General features: G+C 35.9%; 1 protein-coding gene and 1 long non-coding RNA gene across 14 annotated transcripts in view; one reads left to right on the forward strand and one right to left on the reverse strand.

The window, feature by feature from the left end:
* Positions 1–1694: 1694 nt before the first annotated feature.
* FER (FER tyrosine kinase) overlaps positions 1695–19434 on the reverse strand; it is a 132669-nt gene continuing 114929 nt past the window's right edge. For 11 of the 12 annotated variants that reach the window (XM_058166514.1, XM_058166518.1, XM_058166510.1 and 8 more), the window contains 3 exons: positions 9797–9951; positions 5071–5193; positions 1695–3449 (listed from right to left, as the gene is read on the reverse strand). In XM_058166514.1, the coding sequence (XP_058022497.1) occupies positions 3304–3449; positions 5071–5193; positions 9797–9951 (424 nt within the window). In that variant the 3' untranslated portion in view covers positions 1695–3303. Of the gene's footprint in view, positions 3450–5070; positions 5194–9796; positions 9952–19434 lie in introns of those variants that run through there. The other variant, XR_009153150.1, reaches the window with a different exon arrangement.
* LOC131189898 (uncharacterized) lies at positions 10984–17289 on the forward strand. 2 transcript variants are annotated; one of them, XR_009153153.1, is made up of 4 exons: positions 10984–11446; positions 13033–13243; positions 13338–13490; positions 17012–17289. It is a non-coding gene; the product is annotated as an uncharacterized LOC131189898 (long non-coding RNA). The 2 variants fall into 2 exon arrangements; XR_009153152.1 differs by lacking the exon at positions 17012–17289 and having other exon boundaries at positions 13338–14086.

Genomic DNA, 19434 nt, shown 5'->3' on the forward strand with positions numbered 1-19434 from the left:
AATATATAAAAATTGTACTGATAGAGACCTGTAAATTGTTACTTACTACCTTCTGTTTGCAACATACTGCCAGCAATGTGCAACCAGGCTCAACCATTGATGTAATCAGTTGATTCACTTCCCAAAACTTAACAAACTAACTGAACATTTCTAACCAAACAAGCTTCATACAATTGCTGTTTTCAACCTTCTTATAGTATCTGCGTCAACATTTAAAAATAGCAAAAAATGTGGCACTTGTTAAATATAAGTACCTTCATCCATAAATAAAAATACACCCCATAGTCCATAAATATTTCAAAAATGGAAAGTTACTAAACAATTTTGAATGAATGAGGTCCTTTAATGCTTTCTTACCTTGTTTTTTTATATAAGGTATATGGATCTTGTATTTCAGAATAATGTGCTTTTGGCAAGAGTCTTACGCTATATGGCTAATTTATTTAAAAAACGTAATTTTTTATAATGAAGCTGGGTATAGAGTGCAAATCAATTTCAAATTATGTTTTATGTGACATCTTCAAAAATTTTGGCTTTTAGTTGTAAAATGTTAATTTGTTCACAATTTATTAGTTTCTTGCATTTTCAAATTTTGCTAATATTTATTATTAAGAAGCAACAGAAATGCTTATTCAGTATTAGATATTATCAGCAATAGTAGAGGGATTCTAACTTTATTTTTACAAGAACTACTTTAATCCTGGAACAACAGATTTTCTAATTATGCAGAAAACTTTCACTTACTCCATTAAGAAAGGAAATGACTATATGCATTTGGTATGGATATAAGTTTATAACATAATTTAATAGTTTTATATGGTAGGTAAAACTGGTTTTACAAATTAAGTTACAAACCAAGAGAGTAGATTGTAAGAATGTGTGAAAAATATAATATTAATTAGCTAAACTTATTTTCTGAGAATGAACCCTAACTATATTCTAATTTCTGATTTTAGGTGACCTCTGATTTTAGGACAGGAGACAGGCAAAACAAATGCCCGATGTTCTGGTATTATGTTCAGAAATGTTTTCAAATTTGAGCAGCAGTCTGACATGAATTGCAAATTTTAACTGCTTACATAAATGAAATATAAATAGCAGTTATCCTTTACATTTATACAAGAAGATGAGGACAAGGTGTCCTTCTAATCAATTTTAAGACAAAGTGCTGTCTTTTTCCATGGTCCAAGACAGAATACATTCAAAAGACTTTAAGAAATGGAACAATCTCTCCTATATAAAAATAGTAACCCTTAAAAGAAAAATTAAAAACATCATGAATACAAGGAAATACATTCTTTACATTCTGTCTTTACATTTACACATTAGTGAATGCATAGACGAAAATGTGCAACTGGGCAATTTGTGGTGTTTTCCCCCTTATGGTGTTAGGATTCAGTCCTTGTGCATTTTAATTAATAAAGGAATGCCGATGATTAAAGGCACAGTATTTGGATCCCTTTAGGATCACAAAAATCGATTTTCCTACTTTTGCTGAAAATTCATTTTATGATCCATGTATGCCCATTACTATACCTAGAAACTCCCATGTTACATTTATTTCTCATTTCTTTTACCTCTTTACTGGATTATGAACTATAAAACAATCTTTGTATATAAGGCAACACTCACCTGATGTCCCTTGCATTATGTTACCAACAAGCTCATCTACAATGAAGAACGTTTTCCTCCAATATAATGCTTTACTGTTTTATTCTGATATTAATTTTTATCACAGAAATGACATCAATTGTTCTAGTCTAAAAGTAGAATACATCTTGCTCAACATCACCACTACCACAAGACACATGCACAAAAGACCAAAAGTGCTCTTCCAGAATGATGAGCAAAACAGAGATGTTTTGCGATCACAAACTTCACCAACAACTTGGTTCACCCCTATTTTAAGGAGCAAAACATCACATTGCTTCATCTGGAAGTGCTTGATTTCCTGATACAACATGACTAGCATTTGGCTGCTTCTGAGGTATAATCTGAAACGCTTTGCAACAGAACTGACCAGCTAAGGATTCAGGAAATCAGGATGAAACCAATAACTGGAAAAAAGTGATTCTCCTTGGGAATCTCAGGGAAAATCCAGTCATTAATTTTGCTGATTATTGATTGATAAGTCTCAGAGCATCCAAATATCAGTTTAATAAAGGGTGGATATACTCAGCTTAACTGGAAAAATGGAATTGTATTCTGTTCAAGTTTGTAGTTTTAGAGGGCAAACTACTTTTTTCAAAGATAGTAATTTTTTACTACCATATTCTTCTCAGGCCCTTTTTTAAAAACACAGCTGAGAAACTAATAGTGGATACAGTATGAATGTGTGTGTATTCCTTTCTGCAGGGACATACAGAATGGAAACATCAATTCACAAAGTTTCCAATCAGGTAATTCACTTTGCTTTTCTGATATAAAATTGATGCTACTGGTTACCTCAATCATATGCTACTTTCATTTGCAAATATGTTGTTGACTGCACTACCGAATGTGCACATTTAAAAATGTCTATTTCTATATTCCATTCTTCTGAAAGACAGCACTTCCCAGTAGTTGCTTTACATGTAACCCTCACTTTTGAATATATATATTTTTTCCTGAAAATAAAAAAAAATTACACTATTAATTGATTTGTGCTTGCCAGTTTCTGGCAAATTGTGCCTCTTTCTCATTTAAAGATGCAAATAAATAATATCCAATATTAGAAACAATTACTACATTGAAATGTCTTTAAAAAGTATGTGCCCAAACTCTGCATTCTACAAGCATATCCTTACATAATGTTCTTGAATAAACACATACTCAGTATTGCATCAGCTGGTGATTTTGCATGTGTGTGTTCTTTTCCTTAAAAGATATATTGAAAACTGCCTTTAACTTTAAAATTCATGGGAATGATTCATGAACCACTGGGCTTACACTAAGACTGTTGCAAGTGCATGGATTGAAAAGGAGAAACAAAGGTCCCAAAATATTCTTTGGGATTTATCACAGAAATATCTAAATGAGCCAGAATTTCCTAACTCTACACATATATTACATGTTTATCTATTTACACAAAACCTAAATGACAGCATATAAAGCACTTAGCAGAACACTCTGTTTTTAACAGTCAATTTTGACATTCTTCAGGTTGGGCACATTTGAATAGAGTAGTTTTTTTTTATTATTTAAAAAAAGGAATCCAAGAAGAATATCAGAAGAAATGTGATATAAATGTGCTGGATTTGTGACAGGAAAAATAATACTTTTCTACAAAAAAGGAAGTTCCGTCCTTTGAGTCCTGCTAATTTCTCATGATGTCACCTTCTTTTTCAGTGCAGACAGCTCTTTGTGAATCTCGCTGAATTTTGGTCTCATTTCAGGATTGTAATCCCAACACCGTTGCATTATTTTATAGATATCCTCTGGACACTTCTGAGGTGCTGACATTCGATAGCCTAGTATGTATTTTTTAAAATAAGGTTATTAGAAATGTAATTGAAGAGAAAGTACAATTTAAATTGAAATGACCAAATCTACTTAGAACCGACTCCTATACAATCATACATACATACATTTTTTTAAAAAAATATTGAACAGGATCTTCTCTGTTGCAGCATCTGCCCTCTGGAACAGCCTGCCTACTCAAGATTTTATGGTCGCAACTGGGACATTTCCCTGGTCTTGAGGCCAGATGACAGATGAACCTGGTTTTGATTTTTGGGATTTCTTGGAGCTTGGTTGTGGGGCCTAAGCGTGATTTTTATTTATACATGTTTTTTGCTATTCATTTGCTATTTATTGGGGTTTATTATGTTAAATCGTTAGGCAGCAGAATATTTTACACTGCTTGACCTAGTAGATAGCCATATGCTATAACCTAGATCTCTTTCCCACGATGACCACCCTGCCTGCTGTTTATTAAAAAATTTAATCCGTGGTTATATATAGCAAGCAACCTAGAAGAAAATTTAGAAGGCAAAGAAAAGGGAGATGAAATGAAAATCTCTTTTCTAAAGCAGCTGATCTCAGTCAATGGCCGTTTTCAGATCAAGATCCCTTGCACGCATTTAGACCGGAAGACATTTACATAGCCCGGATCTCAGACCACAACAAAACAAAGCTTTGAAATCAAGTGGCCTCACTTATTCTGCCTGGGTATCCAGATTCAGTAGGTTTCAGCCTCGTGGCTACTAGATGGAATTTCATTTTATTTGGTTTGCAGGCAACCCCCACCCCCAGAAGAAAAACCAGGGAGACAAAGACAAAATGGAAACTGCCCTCCTCTCTCTTCTGCCTTAGAAGGAAAGCCACAGTCCCTAATTATCTTAGCAAGATTTTGTAAGTGGTTTGCCATTGCCTGCTTCCTAGGGCTGGGAGAATGTGAGTGGCCCAAGGTCACTCAGCTTTGTTTTGCCTCTAGAGTGGTTCCTTCTGTTGCTCTTATTTAATAATATTTAGGAATATAAATATGTGTGCATGTGCGCATGTGTGTTCGCACACCATGTAAGAAATGGCAGATGGGAGAAATGTAAGTCAGATGCAGTGTTTCAGATCTGAAGGCAAAATAGTGATTTGGAGCATACGTGGGTGTGCAAATCACAGTTGCCTGCAACTCCTTAAACCAAATCCATCTTGACCTGGTGTCAACTTACAGCTACAAAATGCTATTGCCCAATCTTTATGGGAAAATATTGCTATGGTTTCTAGGGGTAGAAAACAATGCTATGTAAGCACAACTAGAAGCATAATTTGGCCTGCATAACTGCTTTCAAGCTGCCGCACAGCCTTAATGTGCAGGTCATTCTAAGAGCCAAAGTCCACTTCATCAAATAATGTCCATGTAGTTCTTCTGAAAATTTACAGATAGCTAAAGATTAGCCTTATGCTGGTTATCTAATAACCAAATAGCAAAAGGTATCATCTAGCACGAATACCTGCTATATCATTTCAGCTATGCTGAATTATCTCCTGTTCGGTGTTAGACCGTCCACCTAATTTATAAAAAATAACAAATATACAAATAACCAGGTGGAATTATTTAATACATATTCATTACACACACACACACGCAATTACCTTTCTCTACTTGTTCCCGTGCTTGCTGATTAGTCATGCCTGGATACGGGCATACACCTAAGCTGAAGGTCTCCCACAGGAAAATTCCATAGCTCCATATATCGCTCTCAGAAGTGTACCGTCCTATTGGATAAAGTGATAACAAAAAGATGGACAATGAAAATCCACACAGAAAAATAGGCAAGAAACAAAAGGCCCACCAGGCTGGGACCGTGGACCTTCAGAATTCTGCAGGAAGATGTGGGTTCTTCATGTCCAGAGGTTTTAACTACAGGCTCATGTTTTTTGGTTAACAATAATTATAAGCTCAATATGATTTTGAACCTATCAATGTAGTCCTTTGCAAGTTGTGCAGACTTGCACTAGATGACTTTTGTGGTCCCTCCTGACTCTTTACTTCCATGATTCATAATCCTAACTGTATCCTTAATCCATGCCATTTCCCACTGCTCATATACTAAAACAAAACAGACTTATAGTTTAAAAAACTCATTGCAAAATATTAAAATATTGACACAAAAACAGTTTAAAACAATACTTTGCAATATTAAGTCGAAGCAGCAGCAGAGCGTAGATAGAAAAGCGAAGTTTAAAAGTTCCTTTGGAAAGGAGAAATTCTTTATGCCAATCTTTATCTCCCTGGTTATAGAAGATGTTATATATTTAAGGAGCTGGTACATCCAATAATTAAATAAAACTAAGTCTTGTGTCTTAAAACAGAGGTATACCATTCAGTAGCCACTCTTATTATGAATGTCAAGCTATTTAGCAATCTGCTGTTTTCTAATCTCCATTTGCAGCCCTCTTCAGTTTCCTCATTGGTTAGTTGACCAACATGATCAAACGTCTAGTAGCTCATTTCCTATTGCCAATAGCATACTATGTGGGATGTTGGGAGGAAGCAGGAGATTTGTTGATATCTAGCAACATTGTTTGTGGTGTATTAGTTTGGGACTGTCAGTAATAAGCAACTTTGACCAGAATTACTGCAACAGAGCAAGATCAGGCTTTTCGCTGCACAAATCCTGCTTTCAATATCTGACTTCTTATAACTGGAAATAAAAACCAGCAAGCAGATTAGGATAAAGAGGAAGACTGTAGAAGGTTTGATGGTAAGTATCCAGATGTGAAACAGGATCTCACCAGGTAATAATAGATCTCTCAAAATCTAACCAATTTTTTATTGGCAAAAAGGAATAAGCAAATTTGGTTAAGTTTCCTAATCTTGAAAAATATAGTTCCAGTTGTTAATCAAAGGTCAGATACTTGTCAATGTGGTTAAATGTTGCCCTGTAGGGGGGAAAAACCATATACCCACTTGAATCTCAAGTTTATATAGTTCTTTAATATTTAAAATGACTATAGCAAATATTTAAGCTACCCTGGGAATTTGTGAGATTTATTACTCTAGTATTGCCTCAGAAAAAGTGATTGTGGATTGTGTTCTACTGAAAATGTCCCTCTTGGATACTCAGACTAGAAGCCAAGCATTTCTTGGTCAAAGCTTATTAGATATCAATAGCAAGATATGTCAAACCTGTCTTTATATCAAATTTGACTTTTTTTACAGTATTCTTCATAAAGGAATTTACTCTCCAAGATAGGAAGCAATTTGATATGTTGAGTCACTGTAATAAAGAAGACCAGCACTGCTGGAACAGCCTAGAATCATACTATTTCTTTGCATTATTTTGAAAATGGAATCCTTCAGGTTCTGAGGGGTTGGGAATTTTGTGTACCCCATGTTTTTATCAGCTGAAAGTATTCACAAGATGATTAGGATAGATGTCCTGCTGGATCAGTAACCAAGATTATTAATTTTTCTGCATGGAGGTTTAAACATTTTTCAGAAATAGCAAAGCAGAAATGGATGGAAGTAATTATCATGAGAAAGGTTCAATAATTTACAACCATTTTTGAAAATGACCTCTGAGTTTGCAGGTTTTGTTTTTTTTAGAATTTCCAATTGCTAAATATTTAACTTACAATTTAAATCTATGATACAGCAGTATAAAGGAAATGCACATAAGTGACACTGTTGGTCAAACTATATTCATTGTTCCAACTCTCAAAGTTCTATTTGCATTTAAACATCTCATGCTGTTTTAAATTAGGCTACCTGGTAGGTGGAGAGCAATTATGAGCATTCACTGTGCTGCTAGAAATGTGATTACGTGTCTAAGTCTACATCTCTTTTCCTTTGGGACTTAACATCTAATAGCATAGCATGTTTTATTTAAAATATTTAGGAATGTCAATTAGAAACAATTGTAAGAAAAAGTAAGTTATATGGAATTAATTACCTTTCTCAGTATATGACAACTTTCCCCAACCTGCACTTAAAATTTCCAAAAATCTCAAACACAGTAACCTTGAGGAACACTCAATGGAAAGCTACTACACCTTCAAAGGAAGCTGGTGCTAAAACTTTAGCAGTATGCATTAAGGCCATAGAAAATTGAGAAAGCTATGCTGAAAAATGAGAGCATAACTATTTGCCAAGAGCTTTTATGCAACTATGAAAAATTGCTGTTGGACTAGAGACAGTGTTTTATTCCAAATGTCACAAAAATAACTTTCCAAGTATTGTGAATAAGGTTTCAGTAATGCAGATATGAAATAAAATATGTATTTAAATGCCAAATTCTATATATGATATTTTCAAATGCTTCTTTCAATTCTTACCCAGGGTACTGCTTCCTAAATATACAAAATAAGAAAGGTGTGACAAACAGTTTTGACATGCAAAAAGGTATATTTTTAAATAATTCCTATGTTAGATTTTAGACAGGCGTTTCTTGGACTTGCAGATGTCAATCACTTTCTCTCCCCTTTCTCTTAGGAGTGGGAATAAACGTTTTAGCACTCAAACTGAGTAACTGACTCAGTATCTCAAAATTCTTTTAACACAGAAGTCATTAACCCAGTCACAGGCTGGACACCCTCACACTAAATGGTTTAATGGCTGCTATTTTGTGAGATACAACCAATCAGCGCTGTGAAGGTGTATTCTGTGGCCATCAAACTCCCAACCAATAGCTGTGTGGGTTTTGTGTCAAACCCAGGCATCCAGACTACTGGTGTCAGGAGCTGTCATGGTTACCATCATTCCTAATACCGATCTTGCCTGCCACAGCCAGGGGGAAGGGCTCAACCCCTAAGCTCTCACTCTCTTGGGCTAAATTAAGGGGCCAGGGACTAGGGAGTGTTACCCCTAGTGTATGTTACACTAGGGGTAGCAGTTATGAGAGTCTGCTGCCATTTTCAATCTCTTATGCCAGCTCTGCTTTTTCTGTTCTTGGCTGAATCACTGCACATATTCCTGCCTTGTTTCCTTGCAATTTGAATCCATGAGATAAGGCAAGTAATGAAAAATAGGAAGCATGTTGGTGGGGCTGCAGACACTGAAGACAATGGGCCAAAAGCACTGTTTTGACAATTGTGGCCAAGGGACAAGGAGGTGGCATTCCAGGGCCTAATGGTTACCTCCCAGAAAAGCCATTATACCGTTGCCCAAGCAACCCTAACCCTAATGCCCCTCCCCTTTGCTTGGTGGTGGCCCAATTATTTCTGGACCCAGCAACAGGTCAGACATTTTTCGCCTTCCACCTCATTTCTTGCCTGCCATAAGTGGAAAGCAGGAGGAAAATGTCTAGAGAAATAGGTTCGACTTGAGAGGTACATTCATGTGAGCAGGTATGTTATCAGAGGGGATCTGGCTGACATGTATTTGGATTTTCTAAAAACTTTTTGACAAACTACCTCATCAAAGAATACCAAATACGTTTAACAGCCTCCCAGAGTTGCTTTGGATAGTAAAATGGGAAGCATATACATTTAATAAATGAACAATAATTACAGTTTAGGAAGATAGACCTCAGGATAAATAATCACTTAAAATAAAGAAAAACACAGGCTAAGAAAATATAGACCCTACAGTATTACTTCTAGAACAAGCAAATAATTGACTTTTTGGTTTAGTTGTTACATTCTGTGTAGCTGAAATTAAGGTAATTTTTTACAGCTGTTCGGTAGAAGTATAGAGAAAGCAAAGTAGTAAAAATAAAACAAAAGTGGTAAAAATAAAAGCAGCTATCAACCAAAGAAATTGTGTGTTTTTTTCCTCTAAAGAAAAATGTAATTTTTAAAATAAAAATAAGAGTGGGAAGTATTTCGGGTCCAGTACTTATTTCCAGATACATCTTTAATTCCAAGCTCAGGTTCCAGGAGTCTTCTATTTTGAAAGTTTTCAAAGTTTTCCTAGTTTACAAATCTCATTGCTTAGGAATTCATCAGCAATATCAATTGCTTTAAAAGGCAGGGGCTCAAAGCCTGGTATTTCACTGGGTTTCAAATTATTAAAAGTTTAAAGGTTTTGATTCAGGGATGCTATTCAGCAGGTTCTGACAGGTTCTGGAGAACCAGTAGCAGAAATTTTGAGCAGTTCGGAGAACTGGCAAATACCACCTCTGGCTGGCCCCAGAGTGGGGTGGGAATGGAGATTTTGCAATATCCTTCCCCCAGGAGTAGGGAATGGAGATTTTGCAGTATCCTTCCCCTGCCACACACACCAAGCCATGCCCACAGAACCAGTAGTAAAAAAATTTGGATTTCACCACTGTTTTGATTCCAAGGGCATTTAAGTATCTTTAAGTCTTTTACTCCTACTGTCTTATTCAAACAGTGTATGCTGGGGAAACTACTGATAGCAGCAATGTTTCCTTACCATAGTTCAAGGCCTCTGGGGCAGTCCATTTAATTGGAATTTGCTTTAATCCTGAAGATGAATATACTCCATCATCTTCTTGACGAGACATCCCAAAGTCACTAATTTTCAGAACATTATTTTCACCTACTAGACAGTTTCTTGCAGCAAGGTCCCTGTATTGAGAGAAGATGCGGTCTTTAAGACATTACAATAAAAACAGCATTTTTTATATTCAAGAGCTAAATGAGTTAAGACCGATACAATCTCATTATTTTTGTACCAGGGAAAAAAACTAATTCACTGGGGGGGGGGGGGGACAAAAATGCACAATATAATATCTGGAAAATAAAGTATTTTTGTGCCATCTATATGAGAGCTTCCAAGGAAAAAATATGCTAAGATGACATTATTTTTGAGAATTATTTCCAGTGCAATGAAGAGTAACAAATCAGACTTGATATAGAAGGTAGTCCAGCTTTTCACAACTGTTTAATGCAGAAGAGAAAGAAACATTATAATATTTAAAATATATTTAATTTATGTATTTATTACTGTGGGGTACTCCAAAATATTTTTCTTTACTACTGATTGCTAATGAGATATGTGATTTAAAGGCCAATCATTTGTTTCTTCATGTTTCAACTGTATTTTTTAATTTAAAGTCCATACCCTTAAGTTTATCCTTCATTTTAAGAAATATTTGATCAAATATATCAGGAAACATTGGAAGTATATATTTTGATCCACACCTTTCACATTCCTTGGCAATGATTGTACATGTTGGATCTGATGGAAGTTGATATTTAAAACATCTGGAGAGCACTACTGGAAAGCAACAGGAATTCAAATGAAGTGAACAGCCAACCAATTAAATTCTTCCAAAATTGGTGTGATTTGGTTTGAACATCAACTCTCAGTAGTCTGTTAGCTATATTCTGGTGTTCTTAGATTGTTTTCTAATTCAGTTTCACACAGAGAGGATTGAAATAATCCAATCTTATTATAGTCATTGAAGTAAGATAGCTAACAGTAGGGGTTTCTTGTGACAAGGAGGAACAAAAATTCAGTACACCCTGGTGTAGTGTAATACTGCATTTACGTGAAAAGAATTAAATTCTGCTTTTAAAATGATATGTACATACACAGACACACAAACACACACACACACTTTCTCTATATTGCTAATCTAGGTTTTGCCAATTCAGTTTAATTAAATGTTGGAAGATTCACTTCCCATTCAAATAATTGTGTATCTATATATCTGCATATACACTGTTACGGGCCACACTCTCAAAAAGGAAAAAAAAGGATCACGACAAAAATTAAATAATTATTAATAGAATTAATATACTGATGATTAAAATTAATTACATATAAAATAAAGTATTCCAGCCTTAAAAATAAATTGGGCCCCCACCACCTTCATGAATATGCATAAAGCATTGTTTTTCAGACACAAGCTCACAGTCTTGCCTCTTTCTCCTTCATCAAAACAGCAACAAAAGAAGAAAAGGAGAAGGGGGCTGTATTAGGAGAGATCAAGACAGGATGGAGAACAAAAAGAAGACAGACTGATGAAAACTCAACATAATATATACCTGCAAAAAATCTCACTATAATATGGAATGCAAGGATGCTTCTAGCCTTGTTCAACTATTATGAAATCTTGTAAGTCAACTTTTGGTTCCCGGAGGAGGATAAAGGTTATCAGCTTATGTGTCCTTGTTACCCTCATGCTTAGAGGTCTGTCTGCAATGAGGAATTGAAGAGGGAGAAGCCTCCATTTCTTTTCCTGTTTTAAAAAGTGGAATCATCTTCCTTGTTGCCTTTGACCAGGCAACCATAATGGTTTCTATCTTAAAAACAGAACTTCATGATTTGTATTACACTATACAGAGTTTGTCCTGTCAAGAAGTTTGTTTGGTTTTTTGTTTAGTGTGGGCGAGTAGAAATTTAATAATCAAACCAGCTCAGTGAACTTGGGCCAATCAGTTTCATCCCAAACCATTTCACAGGGTTGTTGTTGTTGTGGGGAAAATAGGAGGAGGAAGGTGTGTTGGATGTGTTTGCCACTTTGAGTTATTTGTAAAAATAATAAACAGGGGTATCAATCAATCACTTAACCAATGTTTGGAACTGAAGCACAATTACACTGAAAAGTATGCCATAACAAAACTAAGAGCCATTTTCAAAATATACCAGAAATTTGGAGAAAACTACAAGTAGTCCTTAACTTAAAACAGTTCATTTAGTGACCATTCAAATTTACAACAGGAAAAAAGTGATTTATGACCGATTTCCATACTTACAACCATTGCAGCATCCTCATGGTCATAATAAAAATTCAGATGCTTGGCAACTGACTCCTATTTATGACGCTTGCAGATCCTAAGGTTATATGATCATGTTTTGCAACCTTCTGACAATCAAAGTCAATGGGGAAGCCAGAATGACTTACCATGTTAGTAACTTAACAACTGCAGTGATCTACTTAACAACTGTGGCAAGAAAGTTCATAAAATGTGGCAAAATCCACTTAACAACTGTCTCACTTAGCAACAAAAATTTTGGGCTCAGTTGTGGTTTGTAAGTCGAGGACTGCCTATATAAAGAATTATGGGGAAATGTCTTTTCCTATATTAAAAAAAATAACCGTACTGTCATCACTGAACCAGCACTAAGTTCCTCAAGACATGGCTTATGATCATGATAATTTTGAATTTGTATTTTAATATTTTGATTATTGGAGTCCTTGGAGGATCAACTTCCTAACATTTTACTGCAGCTCTCATAGATTTAAATAATTGGAGAATTTATGCTGCTGAAAAACAAAGCTAAAAATAAACAGAAATCTGAACTCAAAGGCAGTAAGGCCTGTTGATAACTGCAGTAGAGAAACTCTTTTCAACTCAAATGTTCCTAAAAGCACTCCAAAACAGCTTAATTCCCATTTGTTTATGAGCATAGCTGTCCAAAGGAAATTATGTTAAACTATTTGTACACAAGCATTTAATACATAGAATTATACTTATAGCTTTAATAGCTACTCCTGGGGGTGGGGGAAAGATGAATGAAGAATTTCCTATTTACTTTCATCATCAACTTTGCTAATGTTACTAATTTATCAAAAATAAATTGTTTTGAGAATTAAGCTTTCTTTAAGGATTAAGATGATAAATGATATGTTTTTAAATGGAATTTTATTTATATGCAAATTGAATCCAAACCATAGATTTAGTTGTTTTTCTTCGTAGGCATAAACTTAAGTCATTCTAATAAAAGGTGATAAATTATGCTACTTTGAGCAATGATATTGAACGAACATCTCAAAAAATATGCACATTTTGAATGAAGGGATGAAACTTTATTTCATGGTTATTAAAATACAATATTGTGTTGCTACGGATAAGCAAATTGCCCACTCAAAGGAATATTTTACGACAGGCTCAAAAACTACAAAGAAATGTAAGAAAGAAAAATGGAAACTTCAACTTCAGTCAAAGCTATTATTCATTCATGACCCATATACCCATATTAAGCAAACTTCTCTCTTATTTAGGCAGGAGAAGAGAGTTTAATTATCTTGGAAGACTTCAATGTGGATGCAAATTCAGCCTTGTGGAGACCGAATATGACTTCCAAAGTATTCAGTAACAGGTTTAAGCTCCTCCAGGACATATTAGCAACATTATCTCATCTGAACAGATGCAAGGTATACCTGCCAGAATCAGTCCTGATTGGAAAATGAACGAAGCAAAGCAGTTCCCTTGCCTTATGGGAAGCATGGAGGCTTACATCCAAGTGACATGGGATGTTCATGTTAGAATTACCACTTCTGTAGTTAAACTAAATTTAGACCCTGAAGCATTGCTTTTATATGTCTGAAAAGTAGCTCTAGGGATGACCTGCAAAAGGAAGCTTCACCAGGAATACTGATTAAATAAATTCAAAATTTTCCAAACTAGATTCTATTTAAAAAAAGAAACCAGAAACATTTCTGCTTGTGCTGGTGATGAAGAAAAGCAATAAAGAAGCAGCCATCCTTCAATTTTCATGTTTTAAGCTTAGGAAGACAGTTTTTAGATTGGATGGTTGAAAAAGTATTCAATAAAAGAATGAAACGATTATAATTATATTTAAGAGGGAGGAGGAATCATTTTGACTGTAGCTGCTATAAGGAAGGCAGAAATATATACATATTTTTAAAAAAATATTTAATGGTATTGTGGATGCTCTATCAGTAGAGGCTTTTAAGAAAAGATTGTCTGAAATAGTATAAGGGTCTCCTGCTTGAGCAGGGGGTTGGACTAGAACAGGGGTCTCCAACCTTGGCAACTTTAAGACTGGTGGACTTCAACTCCCAGAATTCCTCAGTCAGCAAAGCAAAGCTGGCTGAGGAATTCTGGGAGTTGAAGTCCACCAGTCTTAAAGTTGCCAAGGTTGGAGACCCCTGGACTAGAAGACCTAGTCTTTCCAATTCTGTTATGCTGTTTTCTTCTTTCCTTTTATATATTTATTTTTCTTTTATTCAAGCAAAATATTTGTTGGTCTTTTGAGAAAAACCAAAACACTTTTTTGAGAAATAAAAATAATTTCTGAATAAAAATTATTTTAAAAAATGAGAAAGGTTTGAGTAGTTCAATAATCCCCCCCCCTCAAAAAAAAAAAAAATCCAGCAAAGCCATGTTTTTATTAGCTAGGTAATACAAGTGGAAGCCACCCTTTTCTCAGGACACAAGCTGTTCCACAGGAGGGGAGCTGCCACTGAGTATGCCTATTATCAAACTGATTTTGTCACACCATCTGTTAAGTAGGGACCCTTAGAAGATGCTCATTAGTCATTTGGATGACAAACTTTGTGGGAAAGGCCATCTGCCTGATACTGGTAGGGAATCAATCAAAGGAGATTGGAATTCTGGCTTCTGTAGGCATCAGACCCCTTCTTTAAAACGGTGTGATTCAGTGGGTGCCTCAGATAATGTATTCTTGAAATTGGTAAGCCGTTTTTTGGCTTACAGGATTTGCCTTTCTCTCAAATTCCAGCATTTCAAATACCGGCGAGCAGGATAATTCTTTGCTGCCATTTCCTGGTCAGAATGTTCAATGGTTCATCTAAAGAATTCAAAGCCTTGAAATTGGCTAGCATGTCCTTGGCTTACCCTTCCAAACAGAGAGCACACTAGAAAGATGCAACTGTCATATTTCTGTAGACTGTGTTTTGTAATTGCTGCTTGCTTTTCCTCGTCATATTATATTCTTAGGACAGTTTACAACTCCCACATCCATCCTGACAGCTAACCTTTTTTCTTAGACTCCAGCATTTATCCACTGATCATATCTTAACAACACAAAACCAAAACAAACAAACAAAAAATATGGTATCCGGCAGGGGTGGTTTCAAAACACGTCGCTACCAGTTCGCTTGTGGGCACACACACGCTCAGCTTCTGTGCACACGCAGAAGCATCCGGACAGGTGGGCGGAGCATTCCGCCACCGCCACTACCAGTTCGCCCGATCCCGGGCAAACCGGTAGTAACCCACCACTGATATCCGAGATTGTGGATTCTAGTCCTGCCTTAGTTATGAAAGCCAGTACAGGTAGTTCTTGGCTTACAACAATTCATTTAATGACTGTTCAAAGTTACAATGGCAATGAAAAAAGAGATTTATTACCATTTTTCACATTTACCACCTTTGCAACATCCCCATGATCATGTGATTAAATTTCAGATGCTTGGCAACTGGTTCATACTTATGAACTTATGTCCCAAAGTTATGTGATCAGCTTTTGCAACCTTCTGACAAGCAAAGTCAAAGGGGCAGCCAGATTCACTTAACCAGGTTACTTACTTATCCACTGTAGTGATTCACTTAACAACTGTGGCAAGAAAGGTCATAAAATGGGGAAAGACTCAATTAACAGATGTCTCACTTCACAATCAAAGGTTGGGTTCAATTATGGTTGTAAGTCGAGGACTACCTGTATTGTCATTTCTTACATTTATGGGTTTCAGAAATTGGAAGATAATTATCACTCTCTCTCAGCACAACTCATCTCATGGAGTTGTTGTTGTGGAGAAAATAGGAGGGGCAAGGTGGATATGTTTGCCACTTGGAGTTGTTTGTAAAAATATTAAAAAGTGGGATATAGATTTATTTATGAAATTTATTTGCTGTCCATCTCATATCATGAAAGGAGGAGAAAGACAAGGAGACATACTCTTGCTGCCATCTAGTGGTCATGAGGTCAAACAGTCAATTATCTAAAGGATTAACAGTTTAAGAAGTGAATGAGAAACAGAGAAAAGGAAAAAAAATCAGTTGACGTAAATTGGAGAAGGCTATTCACATGTTGGATGATGATTGGTGGCATTGAAATTTCAGATAAAGGAACTACCAATCATGTTGCTTGGAATGTTGCCTTTTAAAGCTCTGTGGACAGTAGCTCAGTATAGATCTATTCTGGATGTTTGCCATGAGCATCCTTGTAGGGACAAGAAGATTTTAGATTTTCTGTAGACTCTGGTATAGAGGGAGACCAAGGCAAAGCAGATGTGTGGATATGGCCCTAGTGAGTGTGGATCCTGTTCTGAGATCTAGAAATCTGTATCTCCAGTACATTTGCTGCACCCTATGTCCTCAATCCATCCTCTCACACTTATTAGCACCAGCAAATTAAGAGAATGCTTTTCACTCTTACAGAGACTCAAACAACAGAGCAAAGGTATATGTTGTACTTGCTCATATACTTAAAAGAAGCTGCTGTTATACTAAAAAGATTAATAAGATATTTTAAAAATAGTCTCAAACATTGGTGTTATTCTTATGACTGAAGCAGATGCTCCAAATAAATGTAGCTTAGCATTTTCAAATTGTTTGATGCAACTTTATTACCCACTGTAATATATTTGTGTGTGTTCTGTCTCCACATATATAAAAATACCTCCCTCTTGATTTATATAATTTCTTCTGTCCTTATGATTTTTACAATGGGCTGAATCAAAATGTGAGATTACAATATGAATAGAGTTTTTGCCTATAATTCATTTATATCTGGAAACAAATGTTTGCAATTCAACTTCTCTGTCTTAACACATTTGTTTTGTATAGTTGGAAAACATGTCCTATGTTTGCCCAATTTCAGTAATCTAGCACTGTGTTTGCTAAGACTTTATTTACAGTGATATTATATTAGGACCTAATCAGATATTGTGGATCTCTTTCCTTGCAGCAATGCCAGCTGATTTATTTATCTATCTAATTTATATGGCCACAAGAAACCCTGAGCAGCAAACGAACAAGAACGAAGAATTATATTAAGACAAAAACCAAGTAAAATGATATTGAGGTTCAATAAAAATACAAATTATTGCACATTTGTGCTTATGTTGGAGATTCCAATCTAATGTCCCATTCCCAATGCCTGGAAAAGAGCATTACCTGGTCCCATGCTATGTAGGACTCATAAAGGAGCAGCAAATCTCTTGAATTCTATTGAGAAGTCTGTTGTAGCTAACTTAACATGATGTCACATGGGTGGGCGATAGTTGTTCCAAAACCATACATTTCTCTGCATTCTAGACCTGCTGAGGCTTCGAGGTTATTCCCATGTGCAGCATGGGATTGAGAAATTACAATTGAGAAATTACTAAGGTATGAATGACTTGTGTAGTGCTTCATGATGGAAGAATACATGCAATGTGAATACAAGGTTTATTTGTACAGAAGCTCTCCTGGATACAGCTATCACTTGTCTTGAGTAGGAGCTATGCATCCAAGAAAACTCCCCATTTGTATACTGACTTTGACCGGGGAAGACATTATGACAGCACTGAAAAAAGTGACTTACAGCTGGTCCATGCACTCACATGTTACAGTGCCCCTGCAGTCACATGATCGAATTTGGGTGCTTGGCAACCAGCATGTATTTTTCACGGTTGCAAGGTCCTAGGGTCACGTGATTGCTATTTGCAATTTTCCCAGGCGGCTTTCCACAAGCGAAATAAATGAGGCAAGCCTTATACATTGTAAGCCGCCCTGAGTCTTCAGAGAAGGGCGGGATATAAATGTAAATAAAAAAAAAAAAACCGGATTTGCCTAAAAACTGCACAATTTATTTAATGATTATGGTCAAAGGTTGCAAAATCAGGTGTTGAGTCACTTAATAACTGCATCACTTAGCAACAGAAGTTATCATCTCAATTGTGGTTGTAAATCAGGACTACATGTAACTTAGATCTGGAATACATACATACTTACCTTGAGGTAAGATGGGTGGCCTATAAATTTTATAAATAAATACAATGAGGGGCAGTTAATGGAACCAAATTAAGAAACATAGTAATCATTCATTGAAGACTTTACTTCAAATAATTTGTTAACAGAAGCCAGGCATTTCTTACCACTTGTGAATATAGAATCATTAGAATATCACAATGTAACACTTTTCATAGTTTCATATTATAGAAACAAATACAAATTCTGAGGCATCAATTTTCTCATTTTCTCAGCAACTCTTAAATACCTGCAGTTCTGCTCTGGGGATTCCCTAATTCCTTGGAATAAATTGCTGGATGGGAGGGGGAGGAGGGCTTTGCAGGCTCTATGAAAAGTTTCAATTACTTGCCAGAAGTATCACACCGTTCAACAGTTTTATTTCTAAATTAAAACCATTATAACTGCCTAAAACAATCAAATTTGAGTTTATTCTATAACAATGTGATAACATGAAGCTTTTAACAGTAAAGATGGCATGTGGAACTGATAGACTTGCCAAATGATTTGTAGATGAGAGTGCCTGGCTGTTTTCTTTTGGAGTTGCCAACCAAATTATCATTTTTGCTTGAGTGAAAGAAACTGCTTTTATCTTCGCTGCTGCATTTCAGTAATTGATGTACTGATTATGCTTCATACACGCAGAAGCCTGAAAAGGAAACAGCAGGAGGACTAGGTGCACTAAAATTCACCTGTGCTGACATAGATAGCATTGGAAGCAGCAAATATCTAACTGCTATTTGCCAAGCTTGTTCTTCTGACCAAACTACTACCTGATATGACTTTGGAGAGAAAACAGTAGTGATGGGAAGAGTCCATTATCAGTTTGATTATTTAGAGCGACAGGAACTAATTGGGTTGTAACAGGAACACATCTAGCCCGATTACTCATAGTCTTGTATGAGTTCATCACTGTGCCTTCTAACTGACGAATGACACTGAAATAATGCACAGGGTGTTTAAAAGAACAATAATTATGTAAATCTAGGATCCTCCAAAGAAAGCGCAATGAGTAAAAATGTTGGCTCTCTGTACCAGGTCTCCAAACTTGGCAACTTTAAGTCTTGCGGATGTCAACGTTGGCTAGTGAATTCTGGGAGTTGAAGTCCACAAGTCTTAAAGTTGCCAAGTCTGGAGACCCCTGTTCTAAACTGTTTTAGAACATTATTGTTGAATCTCCCAATGAATATTATTCTGAGAGCACCCATAGAGGTCCCCTGTTTTGATTCAGGCTATGCTGCCCAGATTAGTTCTCAGCTGCTGTTGGTTATGAAGAAAACTAAACTAAACTGGATTTTGGCAAGAAAGTGGACACACACTAGCATACAAATTAATTAGAAAATGACAATAACATGCAAATGAGGTTTCTCAAAATTAATA

The sequence above is a fragment of the Ahaetulla prasina genome, chromosome 2 (assembly GCF_028640845.1).
Source record: "Ahaetulla prasina isolate Xishuangbanna chromosome 2, ASM2864084v1, whole genome shotgun sequence".
NCBI lineage: Eukaryota > Metazoa > Chordata > Lepidosauria > Squamata > Colubridae > Ahaetulla > Ahaetulla prasina.